The 16,080-nt window shown below is 37.5% G+C and overlaps 1 protein-coding gene and 1 long non-coding RNA gene across 2 annotated transcripts; both read left to right on the top strand.

The window, feature by feature from the left end:
* The first annotated feature begins 294 nt into the window (after positions 1–294).
* Positions 295–6,783, top strand: LOC143886631 (uncharacterized). The gene is made up of 2 exons (XR_013253884.1): positions 295–836; positions 6,581–6,783. It is a non-coding gene; the product is annotated as an uncharacterized LOC143886631 (long non-coding RNA).
* A 6,203-nt stretch (positions 6,784–12,986) lies between these two features.
* LOC143886630 (endochitinase-like) lies at positions 12,987–14,592 on the top strand. The gene is made up of 3 exons (XM_077390675.1): positions 12,987–13,447; positions 13,821–13,977; positions 14,069–14,592. The coding sequence occupies exons 1-3, from the start codon at positions 13,018–13,020 to the stop codon at positions 14,436–14,438; spliced, it is 957 nt and encodes a 318-aa protein (XP_077246790.1). The 5' UTR covers positions 12,987–13,017; the 3' UTR covers positions 14,439–14,592.
* The last annotated feature ends 1,488 nt before the right edge of the window (positions 14,593–16,080 follow it).

Below are 16,080 nucleotides of genomic sequence, written 5' to 3' on the forward strand. Positions count from 1 at the left end.
CCAAGCTAGTTTAGGGTCCTACCAAGGTCCCTGTAAAATTTCGTCGAATTCCGAGCTCGTTTGCCTAGCGAACGAGCCGAGATAGTGTTGTAATGCAAATGCGTCTAAGGGGGGTGGATTATCCTGAAACGGTACCAAGCCGATTTGGAATGGGACACGATCCAAAAGTGCGCCCATCAAGATTCGCGCAACCGCGCGCTCATCCTTTTTCGGAGTGCCAATATCAGCACCCCGTATTACTTATATAAAAAAAAATTCGTTTAAAGAAGAGAGGATCATTTTCCAGATCTAAAAAAAAAAAGAGCGAGAGAGATTTTCTCCCCAAATTCCCTAAACCTATTTTTTCCGATTGTCTTCTCCGGCCATTCTTCTGTGAAATCCCGGCCGGATTTCTGCCATTTTTTCCATCGATTAGATTCTCTTTATCTCCTTTTCATTCTTCTAAGGCCTAACTCATGCATTTTAACCTTAGATCTAAATTTTCTTAAACTCCAAACCCTAGATCCACACTCATAAACCTCAGATCTACTCTCTTCCATTGATATTTTGTTCACTTCGCTATCTTGCCTTCTCAGATCTGCTTTAGAAGTTTTAAAATTTTCAATTTCTAAATCTGAAACCCTAGCCTCTGCTTCTTTTCCGATCTAAACACTAACCTTTGATTCTCTCCTACGATCAATTCACCAAAACTCCGGTAAGCCTGTCATCATCATGTTTTGATACCTCATTGGAATCTGAAATCTCCATAGCTCAAGATCTGTGTGATTTGTTGAAAAGAAGAAGAGCTGGATTGAAAAAGAAGATCAGAAGAGTCTATTTGATTAAAAGTCCTAAAGGTCAAATTAGGAAAGTAATATTGTCAATTCTTTTAAATTACTTGCTAAGGATAAGGAATATGAGGATTCTTGTTTAAATTATTTTGCTGAATATGTGATTCATGTTTTGCCTATCTTGTTCTTTATGAGATTTTAATATATGAAAGTAAAGATGATTTTTAAAAAATTGTTGCCAAAGTATTATAGTGTCTGTAGCTATGCCTTTGCAAATTAAAAATTTACGTGTCTTATTTCGACAGATGCTTGTGGATTTTTTATGAAATTATAATACAGTTTTTATTTAGTTGAAATTTTTCATAATATTCATCTAGTTTGTCAAATTTTTATGCTATGCAAGGTTGTTTTCTTTGGCGATACAAATTCAAGCATAAGGAATGAACATGTTCATATAAGAGTCGAGCCTATAAACATCATTTCTTTAATTTTATGTTTTAAAAGAAAAGTATACTGTAAATCTTGTAGTTTAGAGTTCATTAATGTCATTATAATCTCAAATAGCTTCATTTGATTGTATTTTCTATTTGATTCTAAAGGAAGCAATGTTATTGATAATCATGTTCTGTATTTTTTTTTTTTGAGGCCCTGGTAATTACACAAGAGTGGATTTTTAATTGCCTTGCAAATGGATTGGTGGTTATTTTGACAAAAATGATGATTTAACAGTTAAAGGGGATTTGGATTTTACACAATTATTAAGACTAGGTGCCGCCCATATTAACACTCCCACAACTATTTTTTTTTTAAATGGCAGTCCTCACACCCTTTATTATTTCCAGTTTTCTTTCTATCATATTATCTCATATCTTGATGTGCCGATCATTTCTTTACCTAAGTCTTAGAATATCATATGTGAGCACTTTAAGAAAACTCAACCCCTGTTTTGTCCCTTGTGAACATTGATATTAACCCATTCCCAACAGCCCAATAAGTCAAACTTATTTCATATTTCCCATAAACCTGCTCTCAACAGACCATTCATGTGAAGTATTTGGTTGAGCTTTGTTGAAGGTTAGCTTGTAGGATGGTTTGGGTTAAGGTTAGTGATCAGCTACTCCACTTCGAGTGCCACTTCGGGTGCAAATGGTTCGTTGTCTTCATTGCCAAGAGCATATATAGAAGGAAAGCTTTGACAGGTTCAGTAGAGTCACTCATGTCTTGTCTGGATAAAGTCATATCTATGATTTTGGAGTTACACCTTCAAGTTACACCAAAGTGATTGATAATATGATGTTTCTCTTCTATGTATCTTGATAGAATAATGACTGTGTGGTTTTGTTTGTTAAAATTCCCTAAGGTTAAGGGGATAACACTAAGATCATTTTGATGATTTGGCTTTTGCTAATGGAATCTGTTAATTGTATGATGTTAAAAGCTTGTATGTCTGATTTTATTGAGGTTGAAATTGAGTTTTGATTATATGTTCAAGAAAATGATTCTAAACTATATTGGTGTGATTGTTAAAGATGTGCCTATGCTGTCCATAATAATTCAGTTCACAAATATCGTGTAGAAGTCACTATCATGATTCGATCCCAAAAGCTTAAACCTTATGTTGATAATCATAGATGTTGGGATCACTACACATATATGAATGCCTAGAACCAGTTGGTTTTCATTTAAGTCTGTGGTGGTTTTCAAATTTAGTGTCAGGTCAAGAAGAAACTTTACTGTTCATTGGCTTGATTGAGAATAATACTAGCCCACTCATATATGTTTTCATGTTGGTAGTGTTTTAGTTGAGTTTTGATCCTGATACAGTCATAACAAATTTTGACTCTATCCATAGATAATCTTACTCTATGAAATTGCATGTTGCTAAACAAGAAAAGGAGTGCAGAAAAGTTATATTGCATGTGCCCCTCCAATGTATTCCCTTGTGGTCTTCCTGTATTTACATATATGATCCTTATCTTCACAAGCTTGTAGGGGAATTCATTTTTGTGTCAGATCATGACTGAGGATATTAGTCAAAGTATACAATACATATAATGATCATTGACTAACAGATCATGAAGTTCAAATAGAGTAAAAAATTTTTATGAATAGACTAAATTGCTTAGTTTTTTATTTACCTATGTCTTAAAGAAAAACAAGTGTTGCATTTCAAATTCAGATGTACTGCCTGGATTCATTGTATTGAATTTTTTTTTAAGACTTATGGCAGATTTCGGTATTTTTAGTTGGTTCATCTTAAAATATATACAATTATTGTGTTTAGGTTCATGGTGAAAGGAAAAGTCTTATAATATGCTATTCATAGTTATTTCCTGCCTACACATAAAATTCTCTTTTGTAATTCTACCAAGAAAATAGTTGTATAACAAATGTTGTCTTTACTTCTTTGTATCTTAATAGCTACATATATCTAGTGCATATTTATATTGTGATGGTGATGTAGCTATGTAAGTTTATTCTATCTATCGTTTCATAGCTTATTGATATACATATACAACGGTTATGAGGACATTAGGTTTGTTAGATTCAAGATTTAGGTGCGGTTGCTTTGGAATAAATCATACATATGCTTTATTCATGAGAACTGAAGGCTGTGTGCACTTACTTTTTATCCTATGAGCTAGATAATATGGTGCACATTTTAGTACAGGCTTATGTTTACAAGTTTGTAATAATTGTGAAGTTGGATGAGAAATAAGTAGAATCTAATTGTTTGTTATAGACAGTAGTTCTTTGATTGCATGATCTTCATCTTGATGCACCTGGACATCTATCTCTAACCCTTTAAATATTAGAATGTGGTTTTGCCATCAATGTCTTGAAGCCCATAATGTTTGACAAAAGGAATTATTGTTACAAAAATCTAATGATTTTGGGTGATAATTTGAAATAACTCCCAGTGTATGGTTTTAATTTGAAATATTTAAGTGCTTTCCTTATAGGTTTCATGACCTCATATCTTTGATTCATATTTGGTAGTATATTTAGAAGTTCAGTATGTACCCTCTGTTGCAAAAGCAATGCATTTTCTCCTTCCCCATTCTTCATTTATTGGCTAATATAGGAAGTGCACAGGTAATGATATTTCACAACTCTAAATTTCTTGTATCTTTGCCATATTATTGTATCATATTGTTACTTATAATAAACAAATGAATTCATAAATGGAAAAGCATGCAGAGAAAGTTAAAATGATATTTTACTATGAAAAGGTTCATGATAGAAATTATTCTTGTAACTGTCGATAAAGGTTATCATTGTTTTTTTCTCTTTATAATGGACAGGTTCTCTTAGGACAATCGGTTTATGGAAAAACAATAAAATAATATGCTTGGATAGCTTACTTTGATGATAGCATCATGTATACTTGTGTCGTTTATAATTGAATAATTTCAAAAATACATGAACTGTTTTGATGATAATCTATTATTTCAATAGACTATAAAAATTATCATTGTGGTTTGGGTAATCCTTTAAACAATTAAGTGAGAATGATTATAATTTTTGTGAGAATATAGTGATAGCCTTCATCCAAAGGAAGATGTTTATATCATTTTTATTTTGGCAAGGATAATGACTATTATATTGTTTTGTTTGTAGTGTGGATACCTAAAAAGTTATGTATATCTGAATTACATTTTCTTTTATCTTAAATTTTCACCAAGTAAATATTAGTAATTGAATCCAACTTAAGGATTTATGCATATGCTACCTCTTTTATACTTCTGGACAGTATTATGCTTTATGAAGAGAAGTTTATTGTCCACTAGAATTCCAAAGTTTATTTTTCTCACTAACTGATTATCTAAGTCTTTTATTTGCTCTGCCCCTATTCATTAAGGGCGATGAAGGCGCTAGCCCAAGCCCATCCTTAGGGGACTTGCTCAGTCCAAGTAGTACTCCCCTCTTTTATTCAAAAGACTTACCTAAATCTTTTAGATGTATATCCCTTAAGACCATAGGACCTTTATCATTGTAAGGGCAATGAAAAGGGTATCTAGAGCCCTTCTTAGGAGACATGCCTTGTCTCATTTATCCTAGTGGTTATTATCTTTTGGAGAGACAGGCTTTGTCTCTTTTGCTTTACCCGTCATATCTTTTAGGGAGACATGCTTTGTCTTATTAGGAGGTCATTCTCATTTAAATTCGCCCGGTCTCATTTTCTTGTTTACCTCTTTTTCTTTTAGGAGACGAGTTTTGTCTCATTAGTTTTCTTTCTTGGAGACTAGCTCAGTCTTCTCAGAGCTTCACCTTTCTTGGGATTCTTTCCTTTCTTTCATTTTATTTGAGACACCGAATTACTTGTTTAGGACGACCCTTAGGCTAAAAGGGTTTTGTCTTTTTCATCTGACACTTCTCCAGGCTATGGATAACAAGAGTGTTCTTTTTCTTTCTGGTTGTCTCCTTATTTTCCCTTTGGCTAAAAGGGTTAAAACTTTTTTTGAAAATCCAAAATATCAGAAATTTGAAATATCAAAAACACTTGAAAACATTAAAAACTCAAAAACATTTGAAAAATCAAAAATCTCAAAAATCTTGAGTCATTAGAAGAGTAGTTAGGAATTATGTTCCGAACTACGTTGGCTTGATCCCTTTCCAAAGGATACGTAGTGCAGCTTGGGATCCACATCCCGAGTCCAGCCAAACCTTTAAAAATAAACATTTCAAACCCTCCAAAAATACAAAAAAATATTCAAATCCTTTTCAAAAAGATCTTCCCCTAGAGTTAGGAGTCTGTCCTAGATATTTAGGGTGTTTTAGAGTTAGGAGTCGGTCCTGATTTGTATTGATATAGTGTATCCTGTCGTATGAGTGTCCCTAGAGTTAGGAGGTCTCAAGTCGATCGGTTAGACATTTAGTCGAACTGATGGCTAGACTAGGAAGCATATAGTCAGCTCATGGTTTTCATTAGGTTGCACAGCCTAGATACACATAGGATGTGGGGCCCACCTGCATTAGCTTAAGGCTAAACAACTTGCATTGGTTAGGGTATATAGAGAGTCCTAAAAATTACAATTCACTTGAACTTAAGCAATCGTACAAAAAGCTTTAAAAATCAGTCGAGTCTAGTGGAATCGAGTCTAGGATAGCGGTTCTAGATGGTTAGGCATCGTAGTCTTAGAATAGGTCAACGAACTACGTTGACTCCGATTCTTCCCGAGGCCGGGATACATAGAGCAGCTGGGATGGACGGCCATCTTGGTCCGAGTCAAGTCGCATTAGAGTTTTAGGATTCATCTTGTCCAGTCATATATAGTGCCCAACCTACCAGTGGGTGAATACACAGGACGTGATCACGTAGACCGGTCAAATTTTCTCCGCCCGTAAGGTTGATCTCGGGCCGCCAGTAGGGAGTCCTCTGGCTATTGATAATATTACATTGCGCGCTTTTGGACCTGTGAGTCCTGCGAACGAGTGTTCGCCTTGGGTTACGCTACTTGCCAATAAGGTTGGAAATTGGCCACAGAGAAGACTATTAAGTATTTGATTTCTAAGTGAAAAAACTGCAAAACCAAGTGTTTAGAAATATATATTCTAAGTCATTGATTTCAAGGCGGAAAACTGCATAACCGAGTGGTTGGAACCTTTTTTGTAAAAGAATGTGTTTTTCTTATGTAGCTTATGTAGAAATGATTTTCTTGCTTCCTATCAATTTCTGCATTGGCTAAATTTCTATAGCATGTTACTTCTTTTCCCGCACCTACATTGTTTTCGTTTTCCTATTAGCTGGCTTGGATTTGGAAAACCGGCTGGGCTGTTAGCTCATTATGTGGTTTAACAATTTTCAGATTCAGAATGGCGGCAGTAGACTTGCTGAGATCAGGCACTTGGATTGGAGCTTAGGAGATTCTTGCTTTCTTTCATTAATCCAGTTAGAGACTTTTGTTATTTTATTAAGGTGACTGTTATCGAATGAGTATTGTTGGATTTAGATTTATAGACCTATATATGTATTTCCTTTAAGCCTTAATTGAGACTAAAATTTCCGCAATTATTAATCGCTCTGAATGTTGAGAATAGTTAATTGTAAACGAGCCTTGCATGCTTGTAGGGGCGACCCTATGGGCATGCAGCGGCTGTCACGTGCGCCTTACCTCGAATTCTGGGTTCGGGGCGTGACAAATACAATCATATGTCTAAAATAAATCTAGGCATATATCATAGTACTAAAGTCAATGTAAAACATCAATATTTATTAGAAAATTCATTAGGGCCCACCTTGTTCGAAGATCCAAACCACTCATTTGTTGGGCCCCGGTGCAAATCTCCTTTCCCATAAAAGCATATGACTAGAATGATCCCAACTCTTCAATCTGTCACACGGTGTCCTCGGTATAGAGATGGAAGAGTTAGGATCATCCTATGAAGATGATTTTATAGGAATGGCATGTTTGCATTGGGCTCAGCAAATGGATGGTTTGGATTTTGAATAAGGTGGGCCCAAGTATTTATTTAAAAAAAAGGTCATATATGGTCTTCGCATGTAGGTGCATGTATTTTTTTTTTAACACAGTTGGGCCTAGCTGTTCAAAGATAATACTCAGTTGTGTTCCCCCAAAAATCATCTTCATAGCTAAGATGATGCTAACTCTTCAGTTTGTTATATGGTGCCCTCAATTTTAGGATTAGGATCATACTATGGAGATGATTTTCTGGGCAAGGCCTACCTATTCAAAGACCTAAAACTTTTGCTAGGCCCACCAAGGAGTTGTGTTGACAGAGATAGAGAAGGTTATGAGAGTATATATATATGGTTTGTGTGTGTGTGTGTGTGAGAGAGAGAGAGAGAGAGTTGAGGGTGTGTACGGTTTTAAGAGAGAGAGAGAGAGGGAGAATGACTTTATTTTAGAAGGGTGTGAATTCATCATTGAACTTTAAGAGTTGTGAGGGTGGGTATGGTTTTAAGAGAGAGAGAGAGAGGGAGAATGAATTTATTTTAGAAGGGTGTGAATTCATCATTGAACTTTAATTTAATATAATAGGAATATGAGTCAGTAAACTCAGATAAAATTAGGGAGTCGGGTTCAGGTTATATTCGGTTGCCCGAGGCCGCAACCCTAACCCAACCCGGAAATAAAATTGGTTTATTAGCTGGCTGATCTGGACCACCATTTCTAGAATGCGTCATGGTTCAAAAACAAACGGATAAGACAATCTTACTCACAAACATCGGTGGAAAATTGGACAGTTTCACCATTTCTATTCCAGCCACTCTTTTAGAGTCGGTTACTCATGTGATAAATGATAATTATTTTTGAAATGGCAAATTTTATAAAAGAATTAGAAGGAACACCCGAAAGGGAATACCCAAAGTTACGGAACAAAAAATAAAAAACTAATTACACAATGAATGGGACATCAAATAGGAAATTGATCAGACCAATTCATCGAGTTGCATACTATCCCTCTTCAAGCCAACGCATCTGCCTTCTCATTAGCAGACCTTCTAACATGAATCAACTCAATATCTGATTCCGCCAATATATCTTCCATTTCTTCAAAAGGATCCAAAAACCTCCAAGGTCACCACATCTGATAAATGAAAATAAAAACAATTATTTGATCAGTTCAATATCCGTACTAAAATGGTTTGGAAATGTGATTATATAATGGTACGACTAGGATTGCTTGTCCTTGCACCCAACTAAACAATAACTTGAACTAGTATTGTTTAAGTTTAATTTAGTCGGACCGTCAATTTATATTGTTATCTTATGCAAGAAACAGTAGTTGAGTTCCAAAGACCAAACACAAAGTCCATAGAAAGGTCTTCCCGCAATTCATCTAGAACTGGAAGAGGCATTACCTGATAAGGAGGGCATTCATGCCACAAACCGATCATGATGATTTGCATTATTTCAAGCAGTGTGAACAAAATGCTTGCTACATGGAACTCCATCTTACAACTATTCAATGATGTACTAAAGAATAGATCCAAACAATAGAATATTGATACTGATGGCTTGAGTCAGAAGGCAAATAAATTTGAATGCAAGCTGAATTTGTGGGGTTCAAGCCTTTAAATGGACTACATGAGGAAGATGGGGACTTCAAAGAGAGATGAATGAGATCAAATCGATTAACAGGAGATACGGGATATGCATGTCTACGATGGGTCTCTGTTCATTGAAAATCTTTGGATTCGACAATAAAATTCCCATCATCGGTCTCAATCTCAGCTCGACAATTTCTTCTATTATGACCAGGCTTCCCACATCCATAACAATAAAAAACACATTTTTCTTGTGAATTGTCATTGTTATTAGCCCGATCATCCCTCTTATAGCCATCCTTTGGCTTTTTATTTTTCTTCCACTTCCGCTTGCTATTCACCGCAAGCGCTTCCTCATTTTCTTTCACAGACAATCCGGCCATTTGACATGCCAACATCTCTTGATTAATCAAGAGATTCTCCAACTCTAGGAGAGACGGTTGCGTTGGCCAACCCCGAATAGCAGTGATAAAACCACTACACTCAAGCCTCAAGCCGCGGATAATCATTCTGGGCATCCGACTTTCACTAATCTTAGACACCTCGTCTAATTGAGATATCTCATTACAAAAGTTTTTAGCTTTCATAAAATAATCAAAAACAGATAAATTACCTTGTGTTAATGAGCCGATCTCGTTCTTCAAGAACTGCAACCGTGCATCGTTCGCCCGTGAAAAGAGAGATGAGAGTGCCTCCCATGCTTCTTTTGGAGTTTTAGCATCTCTAATATGCTCAATCAACTCCTTCTGTATTGGATCAAGTACGCCGTGGTTTGCATATGTTTTATTTTCGAAAAATCTGTTAGTTGATTTACCCTTCTGTATTTCGTTGGATTTCATTTCATGCAAATCTCTAGATATTTGATCTGTGTTGTATGTTCATTATTACTCTATGGAACGTTTATGATTGGGCCCGAGTGGGCCGTGACTGATGATTAGGTCTGAGTGGGTCGGTTGGTGCCTTCTACATGGTGACTGATGATTGAGTCTGGGTGGGCAGGTTGGTGCCTTGTGCACGGTTACTAGCATAGCTATGAATTGATATCCCGACCTTAACTAGTTGGAGGGTGATAACTGGTACGTAGTCACGTAAAGATCGGTATTTTTCCTCCATAGGGAGTGCTTGATGGTGGGAAAGTTTCTGATTCGTTACCTCTGCCAGGTAGGAGCTGTAAAACTTGGCCGTGACTATGTGGGTCCGATCAACAACCATGCAAGTATGGGATGTTAAGCTGGCATATTGTGATAGCCCGTCACTTTGAGAGGTGATCGAGGCCATAGCTATGTCTAGTGTGGAATTGTGAACTAGTTGAATTAATTGTATCATGAAACCTGTGTGTACTGTTCCAAACTATTAGTTATGTGCGGATTATTCCAATTGATAATTATGTCGCTTTGTATTTATATCATGATACTAGTTTTGCTTTGGAAAAAATATGCATTTATCTTATTTAAATGCTTTGGTCGTGTTTTGTATACTTGATCCAACCGATGCAGATTCTTTGTTATGTATTGAGCATAAAAGCTCATTCCACGTTGTCTATCATTTTTTAGATAATCAACCGTAGGTAGCAGGTCGTGGGGAATGGGAGTGGGAAACGGCTTGGCTTTATTACAGACTATTGTAGCTTGTTAGACAATTAAATTTGTTTATTTACTTAACGAACATCATTATTCGTAGCGGTGTGAATCGGGCGATGTGTGGCCCTCAAGGTATTGGGATTAATTAATTATCTTTTGGATTTTCTTTTGAATAAATAAATGTTTCCGCTAGTTGCTCTGTATATCTCTGATATCGGTTATTTGTGGTTGTTTTGGCCTTGCATGTCCATGTGGTTGTTGTTGGAAATCGGGGCGTGCTACACTGTCTCAGGGACCCCGGTTTGGGGTGTGACAAAACTTTTGCTTTAATCTTATCTCTATAGACTGCCCGGGGCAGCTACAGATAAGGGACGAGAGAGACATTGTCATTCGGTAGAGATCTGTGACGTACCTTTAGTATCATCCACCAGGACAAGTAGAAATATCATTGAGGCTCCATTAATGCCATTTGTGGCAAATTCATAGCCGCCCTAAATTTGGACCCATCGATATTGTTCGATGCTTACACTGTTTTTGATATATGGCGGGTACGAAACTGGGGACCACACTGGATGACGGGTCACGTTCACCTAGAGCATGGTATATTCTTATATTCTCACAAAAAAATTATTTCCATAGGTGGATCCTAGCCTTCCAATCTATAGAGGTTTCCATAACATGTGGTTCATCTATAGACTAGAAGGCTGGGATCATCTTATGGAAATGATTTTTGGGGCACAACCTATTTACATTGTAGCCCATCAAAGGGATGGATTAGATCATCCAATCGTATGCCGTATAGTACTTTTTGAAAAAGACTGAACTACACAAGCTTACACCATATAAAAACTCTAAAAATCAGGGGATGTGGGAATATCATAATCTCACGCCTAAAATTCTTGGGGCACAACCTATTTACGTTGTGGCCCATCAAATGGACGGTTTGGATCATCCTATGACCCTAAATAGGTTGTGGCCAAAAAATTATTTCCATAAGATGATCCTAGCCTTCCGACCTATTGATGTTTCCATAACATGCATTTCCTCTATAGATCGGAAGGCTGGGATCATCTTATGGAAATGATTTTTGGGTCAGAACGTATTTACATTGTGGCCTATCAAATGGATGGTTTGGATCATCCAATTGTATGCCGTATAGTACTTTTCGAAAAATATTGATCTACGCAAGCTTACACCATATAAAAACTCTAAAACTCAGGGGATGTTGGAATATCATAATCCCACACCTAATTTGTGTGGGAATATCATAAAATTCAAGTTTCATACGCTTTGATTTAATTTGTGTTCATTGCATGTTCTAGTGTTAATTGTTGCATGATTAAAGGATTGTTTAATTAAAGCCCAAGTTGAAAACCATTAGGATTTCTTAATTACAATAGAATTTTGAATCTATGGCTCTAGGATCTTTTAATTTTTTTTGGAGAAAAACAATAAAAAATATCTACAGCCCATCTGTAGGCGGATCCTAGCCTTCCGAAATATCTACAGCCCATCAAATGGACGGTTTGGACGGTTGTGCCAAAAAAATTATTTCCGTAGGCGGATCCTAGCCTTCCGATATATAGAGGTTTCCATAACATGCATTTCTTCTATAGATCGGAAGGCTGGGATCATGTTATGGAAATAATTTTTGGGTCATTATATGGGCATTTTTCCTGTCACCTTTGTCATTTGGTGTACTGATTCCCTAACATTGAAATCCTTTTGCCTTAAATTGAATTGGGGATGACTATTCTTGACTAGTCATAAGGAAAAAAAATCCTCTCTCTCTCTCTCTCTCAGGTCAGGATCTGAGGAAGATCTTTCAGCCCCTCTACGTGGCCCAATAAAAACATGCCACCTGTCCCTGGGAAAGTTTCTTTAAGCAATTATGCCGCGTTCTATTTTCTATTGACGAAATGACCATTTTGTCCCTGCCTTTTCAATTACATGATAGTGTAAGCTAGTATGCTTCAAAAAGTGCGCTAAACCATAGGATGATCCCAACTGTCCATCTGACGGGCTATAGCCAAAATACATTCTACCCCAAAAATCAATTTTATAGGATGATCTTAGCCCTACGATCTGTAGAGGAAATAGGTTGTGCCTCCAAAATCATTTCGATGGGATGATCACAACCCTCCGATCTATAAGGTTTTTCCGTAAATCAGATGTACGGTTTAGAAATAATTTGGAAACCGGATATTTTGGAAACCTCTATAAATCAGCGTTGAGATTATCCTATAGAAATAATTTTTGGGCAGAGTCTATTTATGTAGTTGTCCATCAAATGGACGGTTTAGATCATCCTATGGGGCACAATCTACTTCGTAGTAGGATGATCTAAACCGTCCATTTGATGGGCGACAAATGGACGGTTTCCTTCAAACAACTTTCCAGTTTTTGAAGCGTACTGGACTGTACGGCTTACACTATCACGTAATTGGAAACGCAGGGACAAAATTGTCATTTTATCAATAAAAATAGAGCCGGGGTATAATTGCTTAATGCAACTTTCCCAAGAAAAGGTGGCTTGCTTTTATTGGGCCACATAGAGGCGGTGAATGATCTTTAGAAAATGCTTTTCTCCCCCTCCCACACTCTATAAATAGCGCTTATGTTTCTTAGGCAACACATCTATCTACTTGCAAAAATGAGGACCTGGATCTTGATTTTGCTCTCCTTAGCCTCTTTGTTTGGTTCCTATGCACAGCCGACATGTGGAAGACAAGCTGGTGGAGCTCAGTGCCCGGGAAGGCGCTGTTGCAGCCAATATGGTTACTGTGGCCTTTCCTGCGAGTACTGCGGGAATCACTGCCAGAGCAATTGTCATCCTGACTGTCCGCCACAAAACTTCACTACGAGCGGTGATGGGGGTGTGGCCTCCATCATCAATCCATCCCTCTTCGACCAAATGCTGAAGCATCGAAATGACCTCACTTGCCAAGGCAAAGGCTTCTACACTTACAATGCTTTCATTGATGCTGCAAATGCCTTTGATGGCTTTGGCACCGTTGGGGACGTTGACACACGTAAAAGGGAGATTGCAGCTTTCTTGGCTCACACATCCCATGAAACTAATGGTGGGTTTCTAATACCATCCTAGATAGAATGAGAAATAGCCAGTGGAGGGGCTAGGGCTTCCTTACTTCAAAACGTTTCATTCACTCCATTCCTCACTAGTAATGAAAAAGGATAACTAATAACTAGTTAGAATAAAGATAACTAAGATAAGGATCAAGACAACTATAAAGTAATCTAACAAAACAACTAATTAGCATGTGAATGGATAGAGCCGTGTGGAGAGAGGATGCCGGAAAGTAGAGTCGTTGATTGTTTAGTTCATAATCTTCTAGCTCGAGCTCAAAAAATGTTTTCCCTATATATATACGTATACGTAGGGAAAGTGGGCAACTAGTATCTGTGATTAATGGATTCATTAATTGATGTATTCAGGTAAGTGGGCAACTGCACCAGGCGACCAATATTCATGGGGATATTGCTTCCTTCAAAAACAAGGCAAGAATCCAGTAGATTACTGCGTTGCAAGTGCAGAATTTCCATGCGCTTATGGTAAAAAATACCACGGCCGAGGTCCCATTCAAATCTCATAGTAAGTTCTTCTTTTTCCATGCATTTTTTTTTGTTGTTTCTAGATTTAGCTTTCTAGAGATCTATCTTGACTTTTATTTTCGTGCTTGCAGCAACTACAACTACGGCCCAGCTGGAAAAGCCATTGGGGCAAACCTTCTCGCCAACCCTGATCTAGTTTCCACTGATGCTACCGTTTCATTTAAGACAGCAATATGGTATTGGATGACTTCTAAATCACAAAAACCTTCCTGCCATGATGCCATCACAGGCCGATGGACACCATCCAATGAAGATAAGACCGCGGGTCGCCTTCCTGGATTCGGTGTTTCCACCAACATCATCAATGGGGGACTCGAATGTGGCAAAGGGAACAATGTTGCGGTCGCAAACCGCATCGGATTTTACAAGAGATACTGCGACATACTTGGTGTGAGCTATGGTACCAACCTTGACTGCTACAACCAAAAGCCTTTTGCTTAGTTAATTAGGCTTTTTCTATGTATTTGAATAAGTGACTACTAGTGTCATCTATGTAAAAGTATATGTATATGTCAAAGACCATTTGGCATTAGTATTAAAATCCTCTCTAAATATAAGTTGATTAAATAAAACTATAAGGAGGATGCATTAGAAATCTAAAGTGTGATGATTCTACGAAACGTGGCGATCGTCCTTATATGACAAGATAATAAACCAGACCTACAAGCCGCGGATAATCATTCTCGGCATCCGACTTTCACTAATCTTAGACACCTCGTCCAATTGAGATATCTCATTACAAAAGTTTTTAGCTTTCATAAAATAATCAGAAACAGATAAATTACCTTGTGTTAATGAGCCGATCTCGTTCTCCAAGAACTGCAACCGTGCATCGTTCGCCCGTGAAAAGAGAGATGAGAGTGCCTCCCACGGTTCTTTTGGAGTTTTAGCATCTCTAATATGCTCAATCAACTCCTTCTGTATTGGATCAAGTACGCCGTGGTTTGCATATGTTTTATTTTCGAAAAATCTGTTAGTTGATTTACTCTTCTGTATTTTCTTGGATTTCATTTCATGCAAATCTCTACATATTTGATCTGTGTTGTATGTTCATTATTACTCTATAGAACGTTTATGATTGGGCCCGAGTGGGCCGTGACTGATGATTAGGTCTGAGTGGGCCGGTTGGTGCCTTCTACATGGTGACTGATGATTGGGTGTGGGTGGGCCGGTTGGTGCCTTGTGCACGGTTACTAGCATAGCTATGAATTGATATCCCGAACTTAACTAGTTGGAGGGTGATAACTGGTGCGTAGTCACGTAAAGATCGGTATTTTTCCTCCATAGTGAGTGCTTGATGGTGGGAAAGTTTTCGATTCGTTACCTCTGCCAGGTAGGAGCTGTAAAACTTGGCCGCGACTACTTGGGTCCGATCGACAACCACGCAAGTATGGGATGTTAAGCTGGCAAATTGTGATAGCCCGTCACTTTGAGAGGTGATCGAGGCCATAGCTATGTCTAGTGTGGAATTGTGAACTAGTTGAATTATTTGTATCATGAAACCTGTGTGTATTGTTCCAAACTATTAGTTATGTGCGGATTATTCCAATTGATAGTTATGTCGCTTTGTATTTATTTCGTGATACTAGTTTTGCTTTGGAAAAAATATGCATTTATCTTATTTAAATGTTTTGGTCGTGTTTTGTATACTTGATCCAACCGATGTAGATTCTTTGTTATGTATTGAGCATAAAAGCTCATTCCACGTTGTCTATCATTTTTTAGATAATGAACCGTAGGTAGCAGGTCGTGGGGAATGGGAGTGGGAAACGGCTTGGCTTTATTAGAGACTATTGTAGCTTGTCAGACAATTAAATTTGTTTATTTACTTAACGAGCATCATTATTCGTAGCGGTGTGAATCGGGCGACATGTGGCCCTCAAGGTATTGGGATTAATTAATTATCTTTGGATTTTCTTATGAATAAATAAATGTTTCCGCTAGTTGCTCTGTATATCTCTGATATCGGTTATTTGTGGTTGTTTTGGCCTTGCATGTCCATGTGGTTGTTGTTGGAAATCGGGGCGTGCTGCACTGTCTCAGGGACCCCGGTTTGTGGTGTGACAAAACTTATGCCTTAATC

Source organism: Tasmannia lanceolata, unplaced genomic scaffold, assembly GCF_043159265.1.
Source record: "Tasmannia lanceolata isolate RefF3 unplaced genomic scaffold, GAP_Taslan_0.1 ptg000011l, whole genome shotgun sequence".
Lineage (NCBI taxonomy): Eukaryota > Viridiplantae > Streptophyta > Magnoliopsida > Canellales > Winteraceae > Tasmannia > Tasmannia lanceolata.

Excerpts from the sequence above, each read along its gene's own strand:
- LOC143886630 (XM_077390675.1), top strand. The coding sequence starts at position 13,018 with ATGAGGACCTGGATCTTGATTTTGCTCTCCTTAGCCTCTTTGTTTGGT. Across the intron at positions 13,448-13,820 it reads CACATCCCATGAAACTAATG|GTAAGTGGGCAACTGCACCA; the intron begins GTGGGTTTCTAA and ends TGATGTATTCAG. Across the intron at positions 13,978-14,068 it reads GGTCCCATTCAAATCTCATA|CAACTACAACTACGGCCCAG; the intron begins GTAAGTTCTTCT and ends TCGTGCTTGCAG.